This window comes from Acinonyx jubatus, chromosome D2 (assembly GCF_027475565.1).
Source record: "Acinonyx jubatus isolate Ajub_Pintada_27869175 chromosome D2, VMU_Ajub_asm_v1.0, whole genome shotgun sequence".
Lineage (NCBI taxonomy): Eukaryota > Metazoa > Chordata > Mammalia > Carnivora > Felidae > Acinonyx > Acinonyx jubatus.
Window position 1 is genome coordinate 73731748 of NC_069393.1, and position 27540 is coordinate 73759287.

The 27540-nt window shown below is 48.4% G+C and overlaps 1 protein-coding gene and 1 long non-coding RNA gene across 2 annotated transcripts; one reads left to right on the forward strand and one right to left on the reverse strand.

Annotated features, from left to right (window-relative positions):
• Positions 1–1253: 1253 nt before the first annotated feature.
• On the reverse strand, positions 1254–25503 carry SFXN4 (sideroflexin 4). Its single transcript, XM_027063230.2, has 14 exons — positions 25317–25503; positions 23854–23919; positions 21961–22035; positions 20540–20566; positions 20399–20453; positions 18102–18127; positions 17327–17380; positions 17185–17241; positions 16987–17052; positions 16093–16165; positions 15109–15224; positions 8757–8842; positions 7016–7133; positions 1254–1660 (listed from the first exon to the last, which is right to left on the reverse strand). Exons 1-14 carry the CDS (start codon positions 25353–25355, stop codon positions 1583–1585), a joined length of 936 nt encoding a protein of 311 aa, XP_026919031.1. The 5' UTR covers positions 25356–25503; the 3' UTR covers positions 1254–1582.
• On the forward strand, positions 18791–24876 carry LOC128312682 (uncharacterized). The gene is made up of 4 exons (XR_008292281.1): positions 18791–18935; positions 20405–20475; positions 21850–21980; positions 22170–24876. It is a non-coding gene; the product is annotated as an uncharacterized LOC128312682 (long non-coding RNA).
• Positions 25504–27540: the final 2037 nt, after the last annotated feature.

Sequence of the window (27540 nt, forward strand, 5' to 3'; positions counted from 1 at the left end):
GGCCAGGCTAGATACAGTATGAGTGCTATGGGAGCACATAGCAGGGGCACCTGATTCAGTACTGTGTATCCTAGAGGGCTTCCTGGAGGGAGTGATTGATGTCCAAGTCAGACCTGATGCATAAGCGAAGAGTTAACCTGGAGCTGGGAACAGCTGATATGAAGGTCCAGGAAGGAAAGCCTGCAGCCCATATGAGGAACAGGGTATGGTCCAAAGTGAAGAAAAGGGGCGGCAGGAGATGAATAAGGTAAAGGCTCTTGCCTGCCTGGTAAGGAATTTGGACTTGAACCTGATGCACTGGGAAGCCATTTAAGGCTTTTGGGCAGGTGTTTATCAGAGCAGGCTGAGGCAGGGAAGGGAGGAGCCAGCAGAGATAATCGAATAACGCCAGCAGGGGATGCTGATGGGCCGGGCAGGCTGTAGCACTTGTCACCTTTGGGCTCAGCTGTTGAATGGGGTTGAGGGGAGGGAGAAGAGAGGGTGACGCCAGTGATCTTGGGTGACGCTGCTTCGTCGGTGGCGGTGCCATTTCCTGAGACGGGGAGGAAAAGATGGTCTCAAGTGGATGTCTGAGGGGCGGGGTACCGGGGGCAGCAGGAGGGGGGCCTACTGCTCAGGGGAGCAAGCCCCGTGCTGAGTCTGAGCACCCAGCAGACTGGCAGTCAGTGTTCGGGTGGGGTGTGGGGTGGGGAGCAGTTCTAGCAGGGTGGAAGGCGGTGGGCACAGCGAGGGGAGACATTCCTTGAAAACATTTGACTCCGGAAGGATGTTAGCTATTTTAACGAGGCTGGTGACTCCAGTAGTTCCCTTGCTTCTGGGAAGGAGGGAGGAGTCTGGAGCCAGAGGCAGGGAAGCTACACAGGCACGGAAGGCCCTGAGGAAATGGGAATGGAAGGGCCCTGAGCCCGGCCCACAGCTGACCTTGCGAGGAGGAGGGAAGGCTGGGCGTGGGTGGGAAGAGGTCTGCGGAATTGACGACGCCAGGAGGTTCCACCGCTGGTCCACAGCCTTGTTTTCACTGTGAGGGAGGAGGCAGGGTCATTTGCCAGAGAGGAGAAAGGAGGCGGATGGCCCCGGGGGCAAAGATTTTCAGGCGTCCAAAACGGGAGTAAGCTGAGGAGGGAAAGAGGATTGCTTTGGGGGTGGAGGCCTTCAGCGCTCACCAGAGGCTCCCACTTACCTTGAGGTGGGCCATCAATTTAATGGCTGGGCCCTGGGCACGGGAGACCCTTTTCCTTTATTTTTTCAAATACTCAACTTTTAATAAGTTTATTAGTAATTTCACAGTATCCCTTCAGAGGCCGATGAACAAACACCTAGAGAATCGAATCTTCTATCACCCATCCCCTCAGCAACCCCATGGGGGTGGACCAGACAGGACAACCTCTTGTTTCTCCTTTCATCCAGGCTTGAAACCCCAGGCACCTGCCTGAAAAGGGCGCTGGCCTGTGCAATTGTAAGCCATCCTGGGGGCACAGACATCTCGGGTTCCAGACCCCTGGCAGAGTCCTCGGAACAGACACCTCGAGCAGAGAGGAAGGCGTTCAAGCAGGAACAGAACAAATTCACCAAAAACTCATCCCTATACCCCTCTGTTGTAGAAGAGTTCCGTTTCTTCTGTTGCGGACTGAATTTCCTTTTCAAGCTTATTGCACTGTATCTGAAAAACAAAGTTAAATTCTTAATATTTATATTAAGAACTTTTCTTGCCTTAAGCGCCAAGTTAAAAAAATATATGTATATATTACAGAAAGCATCTATTTTCCAGTCCAACTTTTTCAGTGATGTCTGATCAACAACAACAAAAAAGCAGAACTTCTTGAACACTTTGTTATGGAGAATTTCAAATATAAACACACACAGAAAGAATACAATGGGCCCTCATCTACTCATCACTCAGCATTAGTAACAACCTGCCAATCTCCTTTCATCTGGCATCTCCCAATCCCAATTTGGGGGTATTTTCTGGAGTGTTTGAAGGCAATTCTCAGATCTGTCATTTTACCTACAAATGCTTCCGTATGAAATTCCAAAGGACAATGACTCTGTTATGCAACTACTCTGCTGTCATCACACCCACCAAAGTTAACAACAATCCCCCTAATCCCCAGTCACGGTTCTTAGTCTCACGGGGTGGCAGAAGTACTAGCTTAGTGGAAAAGGAGTTTTGCAGGGGACAAGTTTCCCTGTCAAGGTCACTGAGTTTCCAGACCTGAAGGTTGCTGCAGCCCGTGGTACGTCTGAGAAGATGTCTTGGTCCTGGGCGGGGGCCAGACAAGGAGGCAGGGCTTGGGGACCCCACTGGCTGGGGACCACCATTCAGCCACCTCTGTGCCCACCTTGGACCAACAAGGTTCTTTCAAGGTCTAGCAAATGCCAAGACTTGCTTGGCGGTTGGCGGGGAGAGGCTCAGGAGGGGAAATGGATTCCATTTCCTGCCTCTATTCTGGCCTCTGAGAGCCCTGCCCCTTCAAGCCTTGCATGACCCACCGGTTGCCTTCAGAGTAGAGCCTGCCTCCTGGGCCTGGCCACACAGGCCCTGCTATCTGGCCCCAAGCATGTTGCCAGTCACACTCAGTGACTTGTGCCCAGCTACATTGGACTCCTCAGCTCTCCTATACCCCGACTTGGAATGCCCTCTTCACTCCCCCATCTCTGCCTGTTGAAATCCATCCATGTCCAAAGCCTACTTATTCCAGGCAGCCTTCCTGGATCAGCCGGCAATTCTCTTCTTTCCCTAATCTCCCCATAGCCTTTTGGTCATACTTACTTCCTAGCAGGTAACAGTTGTTTCCATATGTGACACATTACCCTTCCTGCCATCTGTCCCATCTGTTCTTCCACAGCAGCAGAATTTTAAATAGGTCCAAAATAAAGACTTCATTTCCCAGCTTCCCTTGCGGTGAGGCTTGACCACATGACTAAGTTCTGGCCAATGTGATGAAGTGAAAGTGGCACGTGGCCAAGTGGAATGAGAAAGGTACCATCTGGTACCTTGAAGATGGGGCCAAACCCTAGGAATGGTGGCATGCTGGCCTGGAAGGAATTAAGATCCCTGAGGACTTTATGACGCATCGCTGCCTTATTGGGCTGGTCACCTCACAGTAGAAAGCAAAATGGAGCCTCTGATGTCAAGCAATGACACAAGTAGTCAGAGGTACTGCAGCTCCGAGATTATCGCCGGGACCGGCATCAGCTGATACCCCAGCACTGACAACAAGCCGAACCAGAGGAGGTCTGCAGGGGCTCTTCATAAAGGGACGAGTTTTGCAGCAAACCATCAGACTCTTCTGACGTGACCCCTCTATGACCACTTAAAAAGCAGCTGCCGCCAAGGCACTACCCGATTGATCTCGAACATGACTGAGATCCTTCACGGCTTGACCATAATAAGCGGTAAGTGCCGAGAGCTGACCCGGCTGGACCACGGCCTTATCTCAACTGCGCACCCACAGACTGACTTCACGTTTGCTTGGCTAACTTCTGCACCTTTCTGTTTCCTTGTTTGTTGTGTGACTTATGCTCTGCTCCATGCGCTGTGTAAGAAGCCAAGTTTAATCACATGGTGAAATGTCACCCAGTTTGGAACCCTGAACCTGCTTTCAGAATCGTGATTCCCTTTGCTTTATGACTGAACAAAACTGGTACTTTATTGGAAAAGGTACTGTGGAAAAACACAACTCATGTGTGCGCCTTCCCAGCGTGCTCATGACACATTTTATGTGAGTGAGAAACAACTTCTACCTTGTTCAGGCTGTTATTTTCTATCTCATTTACAACCGAATGTAATTCTAATTTATTTTTAAAAATTTTTTTTAAGTTTATTTATTTTGAGACAGCATGAGCAGGGAAGGAGCAGAGAGACAGAGGGAGAGAGAGAGAATCCCAAGCAGGCTTTGCATGTCAGTGTGGAGCCTGATGCGGGGCTGAACTCACGAAACGTGAGATCATGACCTGCGCTGAAACCAAGAGTCAGACACTCAACCAACTGAGCTACCCAGGTGCCCCAAACGTAATCCTAGTTAATACAGAGCCCTTCCTTCCTCTGTCCTGGTTATTGGCATCACACCTAAACCAGAAATCTGGATATCCCCTTGGATCCTTTTCTCTTTATTTTCACCCCCAATCTGAATGCTCACAAATTCTAACTCGCCCAATTCAATATTTCTCTCTAACCTACTACCATGGACCTACTCTGAGCCCCCCATCACCTCCAGCCAGAATGTGTCTACAGCCCCCCAGCTGTCCTCCTAGCCTCCCATCTACACTGTGACACCCAAAGAGTGATACTTCTAAAATACAACCTGACGAAGCCACTCCCCCCTCGAAACGTCTCCCTCATTGCCTCCCTCATTGCCTCCGTATAAAGTTCTATCACCATGAGGGGCTGGTAAGGTCCTTCCCCCATTGGCCCCACCTCTCCATAGCTGAATAGCCCACAGGGGAATTTCCTATTTCCCCTGAGCCCCAGGCTCCTGTCGGTAAAGTGGGAATACAAACTACCTTGAAAAGCTGTCTTAAAGACAAGAGACTAACTGCCAGGCAGACAGTCCCCAGGACACAGAAGATGCTGGATAAACAGAAGCCACACTTATTAGGCGTAGAACACCTGTAGCCTCTTCTCTCACACTCTAGCCATGTGGGACCAGAGTGCCCGGGGTGGACCACACCACTCCATGTCTGGGCACAAGCTGTGCCCTTGGCCCAGGCTGCCTTTCCCCCCACGCATCCCCTGCCACGGCCCCCAGCCCCTGGCTGCACTGACGTTGCCTCTGTTGTGCCCACACCACCCCTATGTGTGACTGCGTTCCACTGCAGTCCCACTGTGTCTACAGTTACCTGCGTGTGGGAGTCTCCCCCTCACGGGCCCGAGGACCCCAACACATCCATTCGGCCCTGTAACTTTAAGTCTAGTGGCCACCTGACTCCAGAAGGCCAGTGAGAACAGTGGCAGCAAAGTGGGGGAGGATCGCCTCTGGTCCTGCCCTCTGACAGGCTGTCCTGGACCTAGCCTTCCCAGAAGAAGGGTGACCTCATGCCCTCGGAGGCCCCAGCCATAGAGAGTAGCCACTAGCTGAGGACCAAAATGATATCACAGAGTAAAGAACCAAGTTACTCCTAACATTGGAAAAACGAATCCCACGACCCACAATGATATGTACAAGACAAACTGGAAAGAGACCTGATTCTCTAACAACTTGCGGATTCCATATTCTGACTCCCCCGTGGCAGCGAAGGGAGTTCCGCAAAAGGTTGTTCCCTTGGACCTCTTAAAGTACGACACCTCCACCCTCAGCCGGTCGGGATTCCTGGGCTCTGTGGCTTCCCCTTCTCCTACTTCCCCAATCAAAGGCCCAGCTGGCCATACGTCATTGCTTTTTCATAGCTACATAGGGCAAGACCCATTTACTCACCGCTGACCCCAGCACCTAGCTGGTCTGGCAGGATAGGCCCCCCATCACTGTTTGGGGAATGAATGCAAGAGCCCAGGAGGAAACCACATCATGGCAGCAGGGGAGTGGGAACTTCCCCCAAGATTTAACGACTTTTGTAAATGACATAACCTCTGCAGGTTAAGCCACCTCCTTCACTCTGAGTACCAGTGCGACCAGAAGTAATTATTTGCAAAAGAGTTCACTTTTATTACAATCTTATTATAATAAGCCATGTTCTAGGTGGGCCTGTAAGGATTAAAAATATATTCTAGCATTTTATTTTAATAAATAAATATTTAGTAATATAAGTTTCTATGTTAGGTGATGGCAAAGTTACCCGAATTAATGATTTTATGAACCTAGATTTGGGTTTTGAACAAGCTCATTCCATAAATTTAAATGCTTTGGAAGACATCACTGATTTTTAACTTCAGTGACAGAAACAAACATTTGAAATTTTCAGCTAAGAAACGCCAGGAATCGCCAAAAGCTGTGACATCAACAATGTCCCTGACAGCAGCAACAGCCTTTTGCGGAGATACTATCTTTAATTCTCTTTAACAGATATGGAAATTGAATCTCACAGAATTTAAACAAATTGACCGAGGTCATGGAGGAGCTGGGAATTTGAATCCAGGTAGTCTGACTCATCATCGATTATAATATATCCTAGTCTATAGAACTACATCGTCTAATACAGAAACCGCTAGCTGCATGTGAGTACTTAAAATACATTAAATAAAAAATTCAGGGGCACCTGAGTGTCTCAGTCGTCGGTTAAGCCTGACTTCGGCTCAGGTCATGATCTCCCAGCTCGTGAGTTCGAGCCCTGCGTTGGGCTCTGTGCTGACGGCCTGGAGCCTGTTTCAGATTCTGTGTCTCCCTCTCTCTCTGCCCCTTCCCTGCTCACACTCTGTCTCTCTCTCTCTCAACAATAAATAAACATTTAAAAAAATAATTAAGGGGCGCCTGGGTGGCTCAGTCGGTTAAACGTCCGACTTCAGCTCAGGTCATGATCTCGCGGTCCGTGGGTTCAAGCCCCGCGTTGGGCTCTGTGCTGGCAGCTCAGAGCCTGGAGCCTGTTTCGGATTCTGTGTCTCCCTCTCTCTCTGCCCCTTCCCTGCTCACACTCTGTCTCTCTCTCTCTCAACAATAAGTAAACATTTAAAAAAATAATTAAAAAAAAAAATTCTGTTCCTCAGTCACATTAGCCACACTGCAGGTGCTCAACAGCTATATGTGGTTAGAGGTGGTTGTATTAGCATACGTATCAAACATTTCCATCGCTGAAGAAAGTCCCATTGGATGAGACATCACTATGGAACGTTATGAGGTATCTAAAAAATCTCAAAGGTTTTTTAAATATCCCAGGAAAATGCTTCTGGTATATCACTGAGAAAAATAGAATCCAAAATGGCACAAGTGATCTGCGGGACGGGATTAAATAATGTTATTTTTATACTTTTGTAAACTTCGCAGATTTCTTAGAATTCTCTTTCTCTTACAACGAGGAGAAGAAAAAGGCTTGTTTTTTTTGTTTTGTTTTTGTTTTGAGAGAAATTTGAATAGGGGGCACTTACCCGTTCAATTTGTGGGTACATACTAAAAGAAACTGGCACCATCAGTCCCATTACTAAGACAGTACAAGACAGCTTGAAGGTCCATAATGACCATGGATATTGCCGGAAAAACTGGGTCCTGTAAGAGACAAGGTTACTGGGCTTTCTTCAGAGGTTGGCCCTCCGCTCTAATGGTCTTACGTGCAGCCGGCCGGGCCCATGCCTTGGTCCCCACTCACCAGCAAACAAGCGATACCAGCAGCTGCACTGACGGAGCGCTCACTGGGCGTCAGGCCTGGGGTTCAGCACTTCCCAGGCATTTGCCCATTTTGATCCCCAACAACCCTTTGAAGTTTGTGTTATCATCACCCCCTTTCACACAAACAAGGACACAGCCACCGACCAGTTAAGTCACTTGTCCAAAATCCCACACCTCCAAAGTGAGAGGCCAGATTCTAGATGCTGGGCTCTGCTGACATGCATGTGACATTCTGACCCAGCCTGGGAGTCAGAGATCCAGGGGCCTGGGTCCGGCTGCCACTGACAGACTGCAGGGTCTTGGGCAAGACACCTTCCCTTCCTGAGCCTGGGTTCATTCACACGCAGAATACAAGGGCTGAGTCAGAAGAGCCACCGAGGTCACTCCAGGTTGGATACTATCACAGCTGTGAGGGCCCACTGGGAAATGAACGCCATCCCTTCTCCCCAGGCCGCTCGGGTCACTAGGTGGGCTTCAAGGGATAGACCGGAGGGTGCCAGCTTTCAGAGGAAGCCCAGCTCTGACCCAGCCAGACTGGTCCATGAAGAACCTGGCCAGCATTAGTCTCTACAGCCATCCAGCTGGTGGCCTATGGGAAGTAAGACTTGGCTCTAAGCGGCATGCTGCTCCTTCTAGAAAACACTCCTTATGTGGTCCTAACGAAGGCTTTCTAACTCACCACGCTGGATAGAGGGGATCGGTTCCGGTGACCCCATCTGGGCCAACTGAGTCCTCCTCTGGGAGTTTGTGAACTGAGTGGAAGACATTCCCTGTCTCTGCTGGGGTTTGCCATGTTTCTATCACTCCTCCGGACTCTTTGAGGATAGCAGCTGGGAGGTGTTGGCAGTCACATCCCTCATCACCATGAAGAAGCCAGCGTGTGGCAAGACAGAGGGAAGCTGACACCGTGAAGATAGGACTGTCCCTGCGGCGGGGCGTCTGCTCAGCTGCCCTGGGCTACGCTCTCTGCCCGCACCCAGTATCTAAACCAACACATCTGCCTTCCGGCCTAAGCTACTGCGTGTTGGGCTTGTCACTGGCAGGTCCCCAGGACTTCCTCCCAACCGGCCATTTCTTGCTTCTCAAAAGGGATGATGGTCTGCTGAATCTAGGCCACTTAGGCTAATTTAACACATGCTTGAATGAAGGGGGGAAGGCAGGCTTGAGCCACACTCACAACACATCAGAGCTGGGAGAACCTGCCAATCACCTCGACTCAGCGTTCGAGACCTGAGGGGCTGTGCCTCAGCAGGTGCTGGGACGCGCCCAGGAACACACAGCTAGCTGAGGACAGGGTCTGGGTGAGATTCCACGTTTAAGGAACAGGCAAATCTGGATTTCCATGCGTGCCCCACGTGAATCCTGCTGTCCTAACTGTGATGAACAGAATGTAGCAGGAAGGTGACCAAAGAAACTTCTTCCCATCCCTCCCAGCAGGCTCGGTGTTTGACAAGTTTTGTAAGGATTTTGAGTGTCAAACGTCTATTCCTACCTGCCTCTTACCTTATGAAAAAGTGGGAGAAGACTTCAGGGATAAAAGCGGAGGTCCCAAACAGCACGATTCTGGACGTCGCCGTATCTTTAACGGCCTAGTAGAAATGGAAAGGAAGCACCTTAACACACGGCATGAGGCCGTTTCCGGATGTCCTTCAGCAGCTCTCCTTTCTCACTTAGAAAAATAATGCAGGTGGAGAGAGGTGGAGGCAGCCCCACGGGCGTGCAGCTGGAGGGCCGCTGGGGCGGGTGCAGGAGCAACTGGAGACGGGATTTGCCTCCGCTGACTCCACAGTGGTCTCCATTGGCCTGCCAACCACCCAAAGTACAAAGCAAAGGCAGCTTATAGAAAAATCGTCACCTAGAACCAAAGGGCAGGCCCCTTGGTGGAAATGCTGGAAGGGCCCCCCGAGGACTGCTCTGCTGCATGATTTCCTTTCAATCCAGGACGCTGCCACAGGCCTCCTGATCCCGAGCAGCAGCCCAGATATTCCTACCCCTTTGAGTGGAGGAACGTTCCAGAAGTCCAGCTCAGAGGGCACTGGCGTGGCATCACACCCACACGTGCCATGCACAGATCCACCTGCGTGCACCCACCTTTTGCTTGTGTAATGAGGGGTGCTACAAAATCTTACTTTGCACGAGTAAGTTGTACGGTTGATAACATTTTGTCATCTTTTCTATAATACACATTACTCTATACATCCAACATTCAAACATGTTATTTACTGTATGGGTTATATATGCACAAAGTCATGTGTACTCAAGGGCAACGTAAGAGACTTTCTGGGGAAATTCTGACTATAGATGACACTCACATGTTAACTTCAGAACCCCAGCCCTGGGTAAGGCATGACTCCACGGACAGCACTGCTCTGCCCAAGATGAACAGGCATGAGGCCACTGTCCCCTTCCAACCCCGTCTCTTCCACAGCTGGCTTCCCAGGACGTGCCTACAGCCTGCCTTCTGGGTTTCCTCCCATGCCCGCCAGCCCCGCTCTCTGCTTCCCACATCAGATGATGCTCAGCTCATCCGACTCCTCTGCAGAGAACGCCTTTCCCCCACAGGGACAGAGGGGGCCGAGGAGGGTGGCACTTAAACTTTCAGGAATATAAAATACAACTGCTCAACTTCAGGGAGAGAAAAGCGGCTGCCGAGTGTGGTGTGTTTCCACGTCAGTGGGGCGAGGCCGGCCTCTCTCCACTTGTGTGTGAGGGGAGGACACTGCAAAGCAGACACCCATATTGGGGGCACTGGGAGACGTGTTGCACTTCGCGGCGGAGTGCCTTCCAAGGCCAGTCAAGGGAAAACAACGCGGACTGGCCCCTGAAATCTGATCAAAGGTGCCCTGTTACAATCAGATATTGCTGGTTGCGTAGTTTCTGAAATTTTAGCCACAGAAAATAAACCTTTTGGTGACAGGGAAATGTTGAAAGAATGCTTATCCTTATGCACAGTTGCAGACACTATTCTTTTTATTATTATTATTATATTAGAGAGAATGAGAAAGAGAAAGCGTGCATGCATGCACAAGGGGGCAGGAGAGGGGCACAGGAGAGAGGGAGAGCAGGGGAGAGAAAGTGAGAGAGAGCGCGAGCGACAGAGAATCTTAAGCAGGCTCCATACTTAGCTCAGAGTCTGATGCGGGCACAATCCCACGACTCTGGGATCATGACCTGAGCCAAAAATCAAGCCTCAGATGCTCAACCGACTGAGCCACCCAGGTGCACCAATAAACGTTTTTTCTTTCTTTCTTTCTTTTTTTTAAAGCAGACCATCAAATCTTTTACCCTAAATTGGCCTTCATGCAAAAATGAAGCTCCTCCTGGACAGATGGACTAGACGTCCTGAGAGCTAGCAGGGCCTGAGGCTGCCTCCCCTGGGAGGCTGAGAGCTCCTGGTTCCTGGAGGGAAGGGATCCTAGGGCCAAGGGTGTGGCTGTGCTCACACAGCACCTGGAGGGCACGAGGAGCCAAGGAGCAACTCACAGATTAAACACCTGCTCATGGGGCACCTGGGGGGCTCAGTCGGTTGGGCATCCGACTCTTGATTTCAGCTGGGGTCCTGATCCCAGCGTCGTGAGATCGAGCCCCATGATGGGCTCTGCACTGAATGGATCCTGCTTGGGATTCTCTCTCTCCCTCTACCTCTCCGCCCCTCTCCCCCAGTCTTGCTCACTCTGGCTCTTAAAAATAAATACACCTGCTCTCATTCTTCTCTTCAGCTGTGCAAATGATTCACCGCAGCCCTAGCACCCTACAGGTAAAGGGAGCTGAAGACAGATGCAGACAGATGGCCATCCACGTAAAGACTTGCGCAGAAGTTCAGAGCAGCGTTATGCATAACAGCCCCAAACTGGACATAATCCAAATATCCGTTGCCTGGGGAATGGATACACAAAACCTGGAAGGCACATCCATACAATGCAATGCTGCTTAGCAATGAAAAGCAACAACCTTTCGGCGCCTGGTACAGGCGGATGAACCTGTACCGCCTTCAAAAAGTGAAAGCCGGGACAAAGCCTGTACCGCTTTCAAAAGTGAAAGAAGTCAGACACAAACAAACACTTGTACAAGTCACTTACATGAAATTTCTGAAAGGCAAAACTATGAGGACAAAAAGCAGATCAGTGTTTCTCTGGGGCTGGGGGTGGGAGAAGGGAGTGGTTCAATGGGCACAAGGGAGATTTTTAGGATGAAAATGTTCTAGATTTGGACTGAGATGATAGCCGCATAACTGCTTAAATTTACTAAAATTCATCCAACTATACTCGCGCCACAGGTGAATTTTATAGTATATAAATTACATCTCAATAAAGCTATTAAAAATGTCTCATTAGGGTGGTTCTTAGGCACAAAACCTTTGTTTCGAAAACAAGGTGTTTCAGGCAACCCCTTGTCCCCTTGTTACCTGTAATTCATTTATAAAGGTGGCCACTACCGGGGCGCCTGAGTGGCTGTCGGTTAAGTGTTCAACTTCAGCTCAGGTCATGATCTCACAGTTTGTGGGTTTGAGCCCCGCATCAGGCTCTGTGCTGACAGCTGGGAGCCTGAGCCTGCTTCGGATTCTGTGTCTCCCTCTCTCTCTGCCCCTCCCCTGTTCACACTCTGTCTGTCTGTCTGTCTCTCTCTCAAAAATAAACATTAAAAAAAATTAAAAAAGAAAGAAAAGGTGGCTCCTATTTTTCAGACACGCTACTAAACGTTCTGGCAGGAATCTGGTGGCAGGCATGTATCTAATGGTTTGTAATTCAGCTCAACTCAACACATCTCCGGAGGCAAGGGAAACAAAAGCAAAAATGAACTACTGGGACCTCATCAAAATAAAAAGCTTCTGCACAGTGAAGGAAACATCAGCAAAACTAAAAGGCAACCGATAGAATGGGAGAAGATATTCGCAAATGACATATCAGATAAAGGGTTAGTATCCAAAATCTACAAAGAACTTATCAAACTCAACACCCAAAAAACAAATAATCCAGTGAAGAAATGGGCAAAAGACATGAATAGATATGTCTCCAAAGAAGACATCCAGATGGCCAACCGACACATGAAAAAATGCTCAACATCACTCATCATCAGACAAATACAAATCAAAACCACAATGAGATACCACCTCACACCTGTCAGAATGGCTAAAATCAACAACTCAGGCAACAACAGATGTTGGCGAGGATGCAGAGAAAGAGGATCTCTTTTGCATTGTTGGTGGGAATGCAAGCTGGTGCAGCCACTCTGGAAAACAGTATGGAGGTTCCTCAAAAAACTAAAACTAGAACTACCCTACGACCCAGCAATTGCACTACTAGGCATTTATCCAAGGGATACAGGTGTGCTGTTTCGAAGGGACACATGCACCCCAATGTTTATAGCAGCACTATCGACAATAGCCAAAGTATGGAAAGAACCCAAATGCCCATCGATGGATGAATGGATAAAGAAAATGTGGTGTATATATATATATACATATATATATATGTGTGTGTATATATATATATATATATATATATATATGTATATATATATACACACATACAACAGAGTATTACTTGGCAATCAAAAAGAATGAAATCTTGCCATTTGCAACTACGTGGATAGAACTGGAAGGTATTATGCTAAGTGAAATTAGTCAGAGAAAAACAAAAATCATATGACTTCCTTCATATGAGGACTTTAAGAGACAAAACAGATGAACATAAGGGAAGGGAAACAAAAATAATATAAAAACAGGGAGGGGGACAAAACAGAAGAGACTCATAAACACGGAGAACAAACTGAGGGTTTCTGGAGGGGTTGTGGGAGGGGGGATGGGCTAAATGGGAAAGGGGCATTAAGGAATCTACTCCTGAAATCATTGCTTCACTATATGCTAACTAATTTGGATGTAAATTTAAAAAAATAAAAAATAAAGTTAAAAAAAATTTAAAAAAATTAAAAAAGAAAGAAAAGGTGGCTCCTATTTTTCAGACATGCTACTAAACGTTCTGGCAGGAATCTGGTGACAGGCATGTAGCTAATGGTTTGTAATTCAGCTTTGTGAATCACGGACAGGGTTTACAGCAAAATGTTTGTGAGCCAAACAACGCTATATTTACCAACTGAACGAGCAGCCATCTTTTCTTTTTTTTTTAAATTTTTTGTAACGTTTATTTATTTTTTGAGAGAGCGAGAGACAGAGTGTGAGTGGGGGAGGGGCAGAGAGAGAGAGGGAGACAGAGAATCCGAAGCAGACTCCAGGCTCTGAGCTGTCAGCACAGAGCCCGACATGGGGCTCGAACTCACAAGCTGTGAGATCATGACCTGAGCCGAAGTCACACGCTTAACTGACTGAGCCACCCAGGTGCCCCATCAGCCATCTTTTCTGACCTCCTCTTCTGCTGACACATAGGGCAGAGGGTGTCCCGACAGGAGTCCCCTTGAACACTGACACCACGAGAAGCTATTATTCCCTTCACTTCTTATTGGGCTGTTCTTTGCTGCTGTTCAGGCCATTTGCACACAATTGCCTCATGCTATGATTCTTTAGCTAATGGCATTCCACAGAGAAAAACAAAAAACAAAAAAAACAAAAAAACCTCACCTGCTGAAAAAGTAATTTTACAAAAAGTTCAAACCCCAAATGAGACCACCATAGGCCAGTCCAGTTTCTTCAACCTGAATGCACACAGAAGCCAGGGTGCTGAATTGAGCAAAAGAATTCAACTATTTAGTAATAAAACTTATTAAAAATTGAGGCCTTCGAGGGGCGCCTGGGTAGCTCTGTTGGCTAAGTGTCTGACTCTTGATTTCGGCTCAGGTCATGATCTTGAGGTTTGTGAGATTGAGCCCCATGTGGGGCTCTGTGCTGACAGCGTGGAACCTGCTTGGGATTCTCTCTCTCTCTCTCTCTCTCTCTCTCTCTCTTTCTTCTTCTTCTTCTTCTTCTTCTTCTTCTTCTTCTTCTTCTTCTTCTTCTTCTCTCTGTCCCTCTGGCATGCACTCTCTCTCAAAATAAATAAATAAACTTAAAAAAATATTTACAACAAAATTTTAAAAACCGAAGCCTTTTTGAAGAGTTCTGGTCAGAGCACGGTTTTTCTCAGCCCAGCCTTGCCAGCAGACTGGTCCGGAAAGACGAAGACTATAAGAAAATCTGCTGTGAGGGGGACCGCGAACATTGCTCTCAAATCCAGACAGGGAGTCACTGACTTCCACAAGTGCAGAGCAGCCTTGGGGGGGTGTGTGTGTGGATGCTGAGCTGGAAAAATAAAATCTCACCCTCAGAGAGCGGCCTAGCATTTGGTGGAAGCCCGTCTGCGGCGGTCAGTCTCATGTGTCAACCTGGCTAGGCGATGGGACCTGGTACTTAAACCAAACACTGACGTGCTACCATGGGGCTATTTTGTAAATGTGGTTAACATCTATAATCAGTTAACTTTAAGCAAAGATTACCTTCCATGGTGTGAATGGGCCTTGTTTAATCAGTTGGGAAGCCTTGAGAGCAAAATCGAGAAGGTTTTCCCAAAGAAGAAATTTTGCCTCAAGGGCTCCTGAGTTTCTAACCTGCCGACCTGGCCTACACTTGAGCAACCTATGGGCCCTACGATTGAATCAGCCAATTACTTAGAATAAATACACACATGCATACATACGACTGGTTTTGTTTCTCTGGAGAACTCAGACTAATTGCATATTACTGGTGTAAAATGGAAACATCACTTCAAACATCACAGTGCAAAATGGAAAACCGCTCTGTCTGCAAGAGGGAAAACAGGATAAGGAAAGATGGAAGGGAGACATGACTTGGGTACAGCTCTCAAACAGAAAACTCAATGCTCTACCCAAGAGGCAAGCCCACTAAGGCTCCATTGCGTCCCCTTACCTTTGTCCCGGCTTTTCTGGAATAGCCCATGACATTGCCTTCCTTGTCCATGACTTCAATCCCTCGAATGGGCTCAAGGCTTCGGGCTGCAACAACATTCATGGCACTGATGTGGGCTGTGGATGTAGAGAAGAAAATGCACAACAGAGGGTGAGTTTGGCCCAGTGAAGGAACACCTTTTCTGATGTCATGCCTCTTTCTCTGATGGCTATGCTTCCTCCGCCCTCAGGAGGTCACCTGGCTGGAGCTGGCCAACCGAGCTCTGTCCTGGGGCTGTGGAGCTGGATCAGAACTGCTGGCTTCCCAGTCAGTTGGTCCTTCCCTGACCAGGACCCGGCACCAGGTTTCAGCACCTCTGAAAGTCCAGCCCAGCTCCCTGGGAAGATTCCAGGAGAAACCCCAGGGTCCTGTAAATACACCCCCCTTCTTTGCTTTAGCTGGTCTGATCAGGTTTCTGTGACATTCTCCCAAATTTTACCGCTCACATCATTCTGCCAACACTTCAAACCGCTATTATGATTTCCAGAGTCAAACATGGAGTGTGAATCTGCAGGCTGGCAAACTTGAAACGGCTAACATCTCTGTTGCTCCCACTAGAGTCTGTCCACCAGGCTGGAATCCCCCCTACTGCCACCTATTCCCTGTGTGACCCTAGGACAGTTAATGTTCCCCTGCCTCAGCCTCTGCTTCTGTAAATGGACTAACGATATTGCTACCCATACATTTTTGTCAGGATTAAGTGAAATAATACATGCACAGGGCTTGCACAGTCTTGCAAATGTAATTGTGTTCATCCTCTGACAATGAAGAGTATATCTACAGAGCAAGTGTCACCTCTCAAACCAAGGACCTAGTTTGGCCCCGGGGACCCCAGAAAGCTACAAATAGCAGCTGTCATCAGTCACAATGTGGCCAAGGGACCTGGCTGTCCCCAAAGATGAAGGAAAGCTCAAAGACCACAGCGACTGCATGCTTCCTGCTTACTCAGAATGATGATGGGAAGGGCTTTTTTCAACAACATGTTATTCAGCCGCATCTGGAGCAAATGAGGGAGTAACTAGAAAAACAAGAGAAAAATCATTATTGCCTAGGTCCAAAAAATCAGCTGAACATACTCAATAGCAAGAGTTAGCATCGACCTAGTTCCTGGCACAGGTCAGGCCTTTGCAAATGCTCTCCGTGTATTTTTTAATTCTTGCAACGCTGAGGTGTTCTCCCGATTATCAGCGGAACACACGGAGGCTTAGGGAGGTTATATAACTTGTCCAGAGTCACTGAGCCACTAAGAATTTGAGCCAGGATGCCAACCCAGGCTTATCTGACTCTAATGTCTGTGTTTTTAACCATCACGGTGCCCTGACATCCAAAGCAATATACGATTTGTACATGTTTATCTAGCCTAAATACATTTTTTAAAAAGGTAAGAGTACTGAGTATATGCCTAGAAACTTGGGATGCTCATATGCTTATTTGGGGGGGGGGGTGACAGGATTACAGGTGACCATTTCCTTTCTTATCTCTTGGTCATACTTTCTAAGTTGTTTGAATTGAGGGGGTGGCTGGGTGGCTCAGTCAGTTGGGCGTCTGACTCTCGATTTCGGCTCAGGTCACAATCCCAGGGCTGTGGGATTGAGCCCCATGTCAGGCTCTGTGTTGAGCATGGAACCTGCTTGGGATTCTCTCTCCCTCTCTCTCTGCCCCTACCCTGCTCACGCACGCACTCTCTCTCTTAAAAAAAAAAAAAAAAAAAAAAAAAAATTTGAATTAAAAAACATAGATTAAAAAAAATAGTTTGAGTTGAAACATGAATTTTAATTCAGAATATTTTGTTTTGTCCTGAGGAATAAATAAGATTTGACAGATTTTTAAAATACCCACTCCAAAAAAGGATGAAGAAGCAATTACTCCTGTCCCTAGTAATAGACTCTCATGTGGGCGACGATTCTAAGGAAAAAACAAAAGTACATACTTAGCAAATACCACAGTTTTACCCTGGAAGGATAATTAAAACAAACAAACAAAACTCCAAAAGAAATAACAGAGCATTGCATATCCCCTGGGCCTCATAATACTCACATAACTTGCATTTCCGTTGACAATGTTGAATGCCGTAGTGTAGGTGTAGAAGGAAACCTGCACAAAGACGGAGGCAAACGGATCACACACTGGTTTCGAGCACAACAGAATTCAGTCATCATGAAATAGAAACAGTTATTACCTGAGGTAAAATCAGGGACTTCAGACTTTTCACCGACAGCATCGACAAAAAGATCTTTTAAGAAAATAAAGCAAAGTTTTAAGTGTTCTGGGGGAGGGGGAGCTGCCGGGCAAAGGACTTCCCAGGGGAGATGCAGGACTGGGCCCCCCAGGACTGGGACAAGGAGGCGAAGGTCCAGATGCAGAAGGCTACAGGGCAAGTGACGCCTACAGGGCACTGAGGACACCCGGGACTCTCACACGGGTCCCTGCCTCAAAGACCTGCGATGCAGCAGGGCGGGGCAGCTGAGAAGTCTGCACTTGCCAGTGGGCGCACACACAGGACGGGTGTGGGAGAAGTGAGGAGGAATGCTGTCATTTTGTGAAAAAGCACCCCGTGAAAGTGAAGGTGGTACAGCCTCTCTGGGGTGGGGGTGGGGGGGCAATCCCAGGTCCCAGGAGAGGGCCTGTACTGGGCAGGGGTGGGGTGGAGGGTTAAGGGAGAGAAGGTCACGGACAGTCCTGTGTGCTTGCAGCAGGGAGCATTTCATCCGCCTTGTAGCGCTCTGAGCACAGTAGGCATCCAGAGAAAGGACTACCTTGTGACACAGGGACCTTCAAGAGGCCCAGATGCCTGACTGGATTAAGTGTGGGGGGCAGGGTGAAAATACAAGAAGAGCAGACAAGGGTCAGAGGCGGGGGGTGGCGGGACAGGGCTCCAGAGCTGGAGGACACAAACCGCTGAGGTTAGGAGATGAGTGGACATCTTCCTAAACCTGGGGTCTCAGCTGACTCACCATGGGTGCCGTGAAAGGTAGAAGAGCTGGCAAGGAAGAGAAGAGGGTCAGTGACTGCAGCCGCAGAGGCAGGCGGAGTGGGGGGGGGGGGGGGGCACCCACCCGAGAACCTCCTCTCCAGCGCCCTGAAGGCACAGACGCCAAAGGACAGTCTTCATTGTTTCATTTTTTCCTAATAATAACTATGTGCGTATGGCAAGCATTTCAATCAGCACAGCAAGGAAAGACCTAGCGAGGCGTCCCCCCCCCCCCCCCCCCGCCGGGCCTTCCCAGTCCCTCCAACTCAGGGCAAGCGCTGTGAACCCGCACCTGTTCGTCCTTCTGCACGAACTTTGTACATCTGTGATGCAGTCATTTATAATAAGAAATCCGTATTTGCTCTTCGTCCCTGTTCCGAGCACAGAGACCCTAACGCCCTTGGGATTTCCTCAATGAGAACAGCAGTGAAGGAGAAATGAGTGTCTTTTGTACTCCTAAGAACCCCGGTGCAGCTCACCTGAGTTTATGTTAAGGAGGTGACTTTTGGAAAGCCCCTAAGGCGGGGCTGGTTGCCAGGGGAACCAGCCAACGCATGAGGGGGTTGGACCTTTCGGCCCCACCCCCTACCTACCAGGGGAAAGGGGCTGGAGGCGGGGCTAGTCACAAGGGCCAATGATCTAGTCAACCATAGTGATAAAGCCTGCTTTTTACTGTGTTTCAGTTGCTGAGGACAAGAAGGTGCTGGCAGAGCAGAGGCCTGGGGAAGGTGTGGAAGCTCTTTCTTCCCCAGCCCACTCTGTGCATCACTTCCATCTGTTCCCGAACTGTATCCTTTAATAACAAACGGTGAATCTAGTAAGTAAATGGTCTTCCTGAGCTCTGTGAGCCAGTCTAGCAATTTCAAGCCCCAGGAGTTGGGGGGGTTGGGGGGTGTGAGGACCTCCAATTTATAGCAGGTTCGTCAGAAGCACAGAGAACCTGGACTTTCAATTGGCCTCTGAAGTTGGGGTGGTCTTGTGGGCCTGAGCCCTTAAACTGTGGGGTCTGTCGCTGTCCCCAGGTCGACAGTCAGGACTGACTTAAAACTGTAGGACAGGGGCACCTAGGTGGCTGCGTCTGACTCTTGATTTTGGCTCAAGTCATGATCTCACAGTTCATGAGTTTGAGCCCCATGTCGGGCTCTGCGCTGACAGCACAGAGCCTGCTTGGGATTCTCTTTCTCTTTCTTTCTCCCTCTCTCTCTCTCTCTCTCTCTCTCTCTCCCCCCCCCTTCCTTGCTAGTTCTCTCTCTCTCTCTCAAAAATAAATAAACATTAAAAAAAACCCAAAAACCAGGGGCACCTGGGTGGTTCAGTCAATTAAGTTTCCAACTTTAGCTCAGGTCATGATCTCACGGTTTGTGAGTTTGAGTCCCGTTTCAGGCTCTTTGCTGATGGCTCAAAGCCTGGGGCCTGCTTTGGATTCTGTGTCTCCTTCTCTCTCTGCCCCTCCCTGACTTGTGCTCTGTCTCTCTGTCTCTCAAAAATAAATAAATGTAAAAAAAAAAATTAAAAAAAAATCAAAAACCTATAAGACACCTGGCTGGTGTCACAGAATTGAAGGGTGTGGGAAAAGCCCATGTATCTGGTGTCAGAAGCGAGGCATTAAAAGGAGAGACAAGTGTTTTTCCTCTACTGGATGGAAACTCCCACACTCTCTGGTGCTCTCTCATGCTCACAACACTTACTCATACAAACAGGATCACTATACACTGTTTTATATTGTGCCTTTTTTCCCCTTAATACTAGTTCCTGGAGATCCATTCTTCTACATTAGCACATGGGATTTACCTCATTCATTTTAATGAATTATTTAACTATAGTCTGAATTGTTGGATATTTATGGTGTTTCCAGTTTTTTGTTTATCACAGAGAGAATTTATAGTTAAAAGGGCCCTATATGATCATAGGTTTTATTCCCCTTATTGTAATTAAGATATGAGAGAGAGGATACTACATGGAACCCAAACACTTATGAGTTACCAGTTCTAGAACCATCATCAATGAAATGATCGGCTGTGTTTCTTAGCAGATAACAGAGCAAAGTAGGTTTCAGACCCAGGCCTGTGCCCTCACCCCCAACCTTCCAGATCTTTCCACAGCACTGGATGCAGCTCTGGGCCCCAAACCTGCTCTTCTCCACTATCAGCACCTAGACCCTTCAAACATCCCTTTTAAGCTGTTTCCAGACTCACTGTCAGAAATCCTTCTAGACAGAGTTTTTTAACTGTTACAAGCCATGTTTTCTCAACCCGCTTGTGAAAATTGGAATCTGCTCACCTGCAGGTCGAAAAGGAACGGGGATCAGTTTGCTGTTGTCAGGATGCACTGTTGACTTCACAAAAGCAAACACAAGGGTCAGTCTGATGTTTGGTTTTGTTATTGTAGCAGGCTAAAAATTAGCAAGGGGCTGAAACTTACAAGACTTCTCTTCCAAGCTTCTTGTACCTAAAAAGAGAAAAAACAAGCAAAGCTTTTAAAGGTGAATTGGCAGCAAAAAAGAAAAAGAAAATCTCTCCAGTCTCATTTCTGGTGCCGCCTTTACTCCATCTTTCAGAGAGTGAAGGCCAGAACTGTTCAATGCCACATGGACAGAATAAATCAAAATAAATGAGTCAAGGGCGCCTGGGTGGCTCAGTCGGTTAAGCATCTGACGTCGGCTCAAGTCATGATCTCGCGGTTCATGAGTTCGAGCCCCGATCAGGCTCTGTGCTAACATCTCAGACCATGGAGCCTGCTTCAGATTCTGTGTCTCCCTCTCTCTCTGTTCCTCCCCCCTCTCACTCTCCCTCTCTCTCTCTCAAATATAAATAAATGTTTAAAAAAATTAAAAAAAATTAATCAAATGTATCAAACAAACAAATGAACTAACAATAAGCAATAAGATGATCCACAGAAAGAAAACAGCCAGAACATTAAAAAGGCCTAAATCTCCTACCTTGGAGAGGACTCAAGGCCAACACCTAACTTACTCTTCAGGTGAGTACCTGAATCTAGCCTGCCCCTGGTTCAGAGAAGAGCAGGCAAGGTGATGCACCATGCCATTAGCCAAGGCACCTGCATCTGAGCCAGGCTGTGAGCCCAGAGGCCCTATCAAGTTCATAAACACACACACACACACACATGCACACACACACCCCAAACTAAATATGTGAGCTTTCCACAGGCTGCCTCACAGGACTGATGTCTGTAGGCTCTGGAAAGCCCCATCCACCACAAGGTAGATAACAAATGCTTGGTTTAACTCTTTGGGCAGGAGTGTAATCCTGACCTGGACCACTGCCTCTAATGGGAAATAGATTCTGACTTCAGAGGCCTGCCTGAATTCTGGAGTTTCCCGTGGGGCTCCAGGGATTAGTCACAGAGGATCCCCACTAATATCTAAGCACAGGAGGAACCCTATGCTTTTTTCTCCTTTCCTTAATACTAGCTCCTTCTGCTAGTAATCTGGTTTACGAGAATGAATCCTCACTACATTTAAAAGAAACTAATCCATGGGGCTCCTGGGTGGCTCAGTCGGTTAGGCGTCCGACTTTGGCTCAGGTCATGATCTCGCGGTTTGTGGGTTCGAGCCCCATGTCGGGCTATGTGCTGACAGCTCGGAGCCTGGAGCTTGCTTCAGATTCTGTGTCTCCTTCTCTCTCTGCCTCTCCCCCACTTGTGCTCTGTCTCTCTCTATCAAAAATAAATAAACATAAAAAAAAAAAAACTAATCCAGTTTTAAAAAGCAGATCCCCTGGGCAGTGTTCACTATGACAAGACTCCATCTGATTTGAGACCATGCAAGCAGAATCTCCTGAAGGCAACCACATCCAACCCTGAACCAGGCACGGGACACATACCCTTCGGTCCTCCAAGTCATGTATGAATGCATCTTCATTTGTTAACAACAGTTGCCTTGATTTTTCTATTTTTTCCTATGATCAGAGAGAAAAAAAAAATCAAGCAATGATCTCAATATTGTTTAGCTATCTCCTCAGATTTAGGAATCACATGCTCCTTGACATCTGATTTCAGTACAACACACTGATGATGTTCTCTACTCCCTTAGAGTTTCCATGAGGATAGGCCCGTGTGGCACTCAGATCCAGAGCTCCCAGCTTCCCAGACAGCTCCAGCAGCTCAAGCCACGGGTGCTGCCACCTCCCTCCCATTCTCTGATGTCAGCTGTCTCCGTGAGAGCCACCACCATCTGCCTGGCTTTGAGAGTTAGAAACCTGAAGATCTCTCCTCTCTCTCACCCCCACATCTGATCCATTCAGGCTTACTTCCTCTCTTCATTTCTTCTTAATTTGAGGGAAAAAAAAAGAATTAAATACAGAAAATACAAAGAATGAGTACATCCTCCCAATCCCCTTCCACAGAATTAACAGCTGCAAACATTCGGTTATATTTGCTTCCAATTTTTCTTTTTTTTTTTTTTCTTTTTCCCCCAAAAGCCATCACCCGCAGTCTCCTGTCTCCCTATTCTATCAGAGAGAAAGTATTATGAGTTCAAGGTATGAAATTCCAGTCCACTTTCTTATACTTCTACAAATAAGAATACATGTATCTGTAAACAAAGATGTAGTTTTGGTTTATATTGTCATCTGCATAAATGTTGTACTTTATGCGTCTTGCTTTTTCCACTTAACATTGTAGATGCTTTCCATGTAACATCATACACGTGTTTCCATGTTAATACTATACATCGCTAACTAGATCATCATTTTCAACTTCTATTAGTATTCCACTGTATGAATATACATTATATTTTCCTATTTCCCTACTGATGGGCATTCAGCTTATTTTTCTCTATTATAAACTAGACTGTGGGGCACCCGGGCGGCTCAGTTGGTTAAGCATCCGACTTCGGCTCAGGCCATGATCTCACGAGCCCCAGGTCGGGTCTGCGCTGACAGCACGGAGCCTGGAGCCTGCTTTGGATTCTGTGTCTCCCTCTCTCTCTGCCCCTCCGCGGCTCACACTCTGTCTCCCTCTCTCCCTCAAAAATAAACATTAAAAAAAACATAAAAATAAAAATAAATAAAGAAGGCTGCCTGGAACAACTTGAACACAAGGATGGGAGTGTCCCTGTGGCTCTGGCCCTGAGGGGTATTGCTGGTGACAGGGCATCTCCTCTTCTGCCCTCAGCAACACATGGTTCAAACCCTGGTCTTTCACTCAGATAGCTGAGCCATTCCCTGAACAGCTCACCTCCTCTACAGTCTGATCCCTCTGATCCTTCGCCACATGGTGACCAGAGACCCTCTGAACCACAAACCTCACCACCTCGCCCTGCAGGCTAAATGCAAACCCCTCTCATCTGAATGACACACAAGGCCCTTCAGGAACTGCCTGGTTCCCCAACGCACTGACCGGACTACCCGCTCTCTCCCCTGGGCTTTGCTTACAGTCCCTTCTATCTGACCTTTCCTGGATGCCTCCTCCCTCTGGCCTTCGCCTCCCTTAGAACCTGAGGTCAAGGTCTGTGACCACCTCTGCCGGTCTATCCTCCATGACCAGGGATGACTGTTTTGATCCCTTTTGAACCACCAGCACCTGGCCCAGAGCTTGGTATTACCTGTCAGCATTTGCTTACCCACCTTCCAATCTAACAAGCTCATTCTGAAGGAATGAAAACGTGATAATATATATGGGTTCTGTTTCCACTGCTTTTCAAAAGGGACACACGGTCTTCCCATTTCAGAATAAGATGTGAAATGCGTTCTCTCAGAAAACAAGGAAATACTCACAATTGAAACGACCAAATTTGTAGGATCCAATAACTCTGTCCACTGAACGAATCTCTGAATAAAAGACTGGAGAGGGAGAAGAGCACCAGAGAGGTTAGTGGTGGCAGAAAAGAAAAGATATATGGTAATAATAACAGTGAACATAATGTTTGAGACCCTAACAGGGCTTCTAACTGCAGCTCCTGCAACATCCCCATTTTACAGGTGAGGTAAAGCTCATGAACGTACCCAAGAAAACCCAGCCGGGACCAAACCCAGCAGCCTGTGCTCTTAACTACTCTAATATCAAATTACTCTCGAGGGTTAAAAGCTCAGACTCTGGGGTCAAATGGGCCTATCTATGTTCACATCGCACAAATGACCTGGAACCAACTACCTGGAAAGTTCTCAGAAGCTTCTTCTTTACCCTCTTATCATTGTTCTAAGACTTAACTTGAGTCATAAAGAACCCGACACCCCAGCCAGGCATCAATAAAGGCAGCTCAGTTCACATGTGGACGGAGGAAGTGTGGTTGGCTTCCAAAACCTTCCCCTTCCCCTCCCCCACAACACACACCACCTCTGCAATGGTTTTGGCTTCCGGTCCTGGCTCTGCCTGGAAAGCTGGAGTTCCCTGTCCCCTTTCAACTTCCCTACTCAAAACCAGGCTAGGCCCTCCTTTAGGTAAGGCTGAAAGAGAACACCCTAGCTAGAATTGTATGGTCCAATTAGCCCCGTGTGGCTCTGGAGCCCCTGAAATGTGGCCAGGCCAAACTGAGATATGCTGTACGTGTAAAATAGGCACCAGATTTCAAAGATGTAAAAAAGGGATGTAAATATCTCATTAATAATTTTTACATTGATTACGTGTTGAAACGTTAATATTTTATGTTTGTTGGGCTAAATACAATAGACTGTTAAAATTAATTTCTGTTGTTCCTTTTTACCCTTTTGAATGTGGCTACTAGAAAAATTTTAATGACCTCTACGGCTCCCATAGTATTTCTATTGGGCAGCGCCGCCCAGTCACCGCCTAGAGGCGGGGCCCGCGCTACTCCCTGTCTACCGCTGCCGACAGCCCCTGTGCCATCCGAGTGGCTGAGCCTACGGAGGTTAGGAGGGGCGGGGGTGGCTCCTGGATGCATCTGTTCCTTTCCAAGCTGGTGCTCAGCAACAGCTTAGGCAGCGGAGGGCAGACCCCTGCGAGGCGGGGCCTGACTCTTCAGGACGATGGGTAGGGTGACCTTGTGACGACCCTCGCTAGCCAGGCCTGGGGTAGCGGTGACACGCGGTACCAGCCCTGGCTGTCGGCCTCCCGCACGCTTGGGTTTCCCCTTCGTCCCCTCCCGGGGTCTGAGGTGGGAAGGCGGGTGGTGCGACCACGTGGCCTACCCAAGGTCACCCGGGCCAGCCAGCACTCCAGCCGGTGACTTCACGCGGCCCAGGGCCTCCCCGCCCCCAGCCGCGCCGGGCCCGGGCCGTACTTGGCGTTCGGTGATCCAGAAGCGCACGTTGGGCTCCATGCGGGGGCCGCGCCGCTGCACCCTGGGAGCCGCCCGGCCCCCGCGTTTCCTCCTCCTCCTGCTCCTCTTCCTGGGACCTGTGTAGTGGAGGGAGGCCGCCGCCACCCCGCCAGGCGCGGAGGAGGAGCCGGGCGGCGTGCCCCGCCCCAGGCGCGCGCGCGTCCCCTGTTCCCGCTGCCGGGTTCCTGGCTCGCACGCTGCTCTTTGTCGCCGCGCGCCAGTGGCGGGAACCCGGTGCGCCCGGTATTACCGCTGCCGGGTCTCCGAACTCCCGATGCTCGCTGTCACCACGCTCCAGCGTCCAGATCCCACGCCTCCATCCCGTCCTGGTCCCCGTGAGCCTTCCGTCCCCGTGCACCTGCCCATCCTCCTGCAGACCAAGTCTTCCCAACCTTATTCTCCCTTTAGGGTAGCTGGACCGCTTCCAGGTTGGAGGGGTCACCTATGGACCCCTCTCCCCCCCATCACAGTACCTACTGAGAAGAACCTGAATCTTACCCAGATGACAGGTGTGCCAACCTTTTGGAAGGGCGTTGGGGATAGTCAGGATTGGCTACTTAATTTTCACGGTGAAATTTGAAAATGTGGCACGCCTTATTTAAAAATGATTGAGAGTTTCAAAAAGTCAACATCCCGAGCATTAAACCAGGCCCAGGGCCCTAACCCTGGCCCTGCGGGTGAAGAGGGCACTGCATAAAGTGCAATCTCCCAAGTTTTTCTCCAGTGCTGGGGCAGTTTCAGTTCCTTCCTTTGAATACCAGATCAAATAGGGTCTGGTTGTGGAGAAGAAATGCATCTGCCCTCCTCCTGCTGCTACGTCCCCTACATCCTGGCCCTGCACTGGGGTGGGTGGGGTGGTTGTAGAATGTGTGCTCCTGGACGTTTAGGGAGCTCAGGGGTCTTCAGGAGTCTTGGGTTGAAGACCATAAGTTACTTAGTTGGATGGCATTGGTGAAATCAACATAAACGGGTCTATTTAGTCATCTGTAAAAAGAGGACAGTAATCGTACCCATTTTAAGGTTTTGTTGCCGATCAAATGAGACAAAACATGTAAAAGCCCTAACATGACCCTGGGTCCATTGGAAAAGCTCAGTTTGGGCCTTTAACAGCCAGCTGGCCTGTTCTGTCCCTTGCCTTGTCTTGCCTTTCCCTCCAGGGACATGAAAACCTGCTTAAGGTTTTATGCAGGCTGATGTGAATTTGTGCCCCCTTTTGCTCAGCTCACCTGGCTCACTTTTCAATAACCTCAAGAGTTCATCTCCTTTTCCAGGAAGTTCACCCCCATGCCAGTGGCTGGGTAAGCTCCCCCCTCCCCAGTGCTCCCCTCACACCCCAGGAATGGATCTACTGCGTATTGTGCCATAGTATTTAGCACACCTGTATGATTTTCTGTTGGCTCTACCCTCAAGTATGTCAAATCCAGCTCAGCTTCTCTTCTCTGGACCCTTATAGTCTAGTCTTAACAAAGGAGCCAGAGTGATCCTCCTAGAAAAACACTTGAGGCGACTCTTGTCAGTCAAAACCTTCGAAGGGACCTTCTAAATTCTAAACCTTCTAAATTCCTAGAAGAGAATCCAAAGTCCCCGGTTTATCCATAAGGCACTCTGGGCTCCCCGTGACCATTCTCCTCCTTCACCACTGCAGTCTCACAGCCCCTTCAATTCTTCATCCACTCTACGCCTACTCTTGCCTCAGGCCCTTTGCACTTGCCAAACCCTTTGCCTAGCACCCTCATTTTCTACATGTTTTGTCTCACTTGATCCTCATCAAAACCCTGAGGTATGACAATTATTGCCCTCATTTTACAGATGAGAAAACGGACCTGGACATTGACTTTAAGGCCTTCCTGACGACCCCATCTAGAACATCTCAATTCTCTGCTCTAGCCCCCTACTCTACTTTATTTCTCTAGCCCCCTACTCTACTTTATTTCCCTTTCAAACATTCTATGTATTTTTATTATATTTATTGGGTTTCCCTCTCTGGAATGTAACTGCATGAAGGAAGGGGGTTGTCTCTTTTTGTTCACCCTTATGCTTCCAAAACAGCACCCAGGATTTACTGATATAATGAATAGATGCTTCCATATCTCTCTTGCCCTAACTTGAGTTCCTTGGGTACAGAGCCAGCATCTTATTCATATTTGGGGGCCCTGAGCTAAATGCGCCATAAATGTTTGCTGTT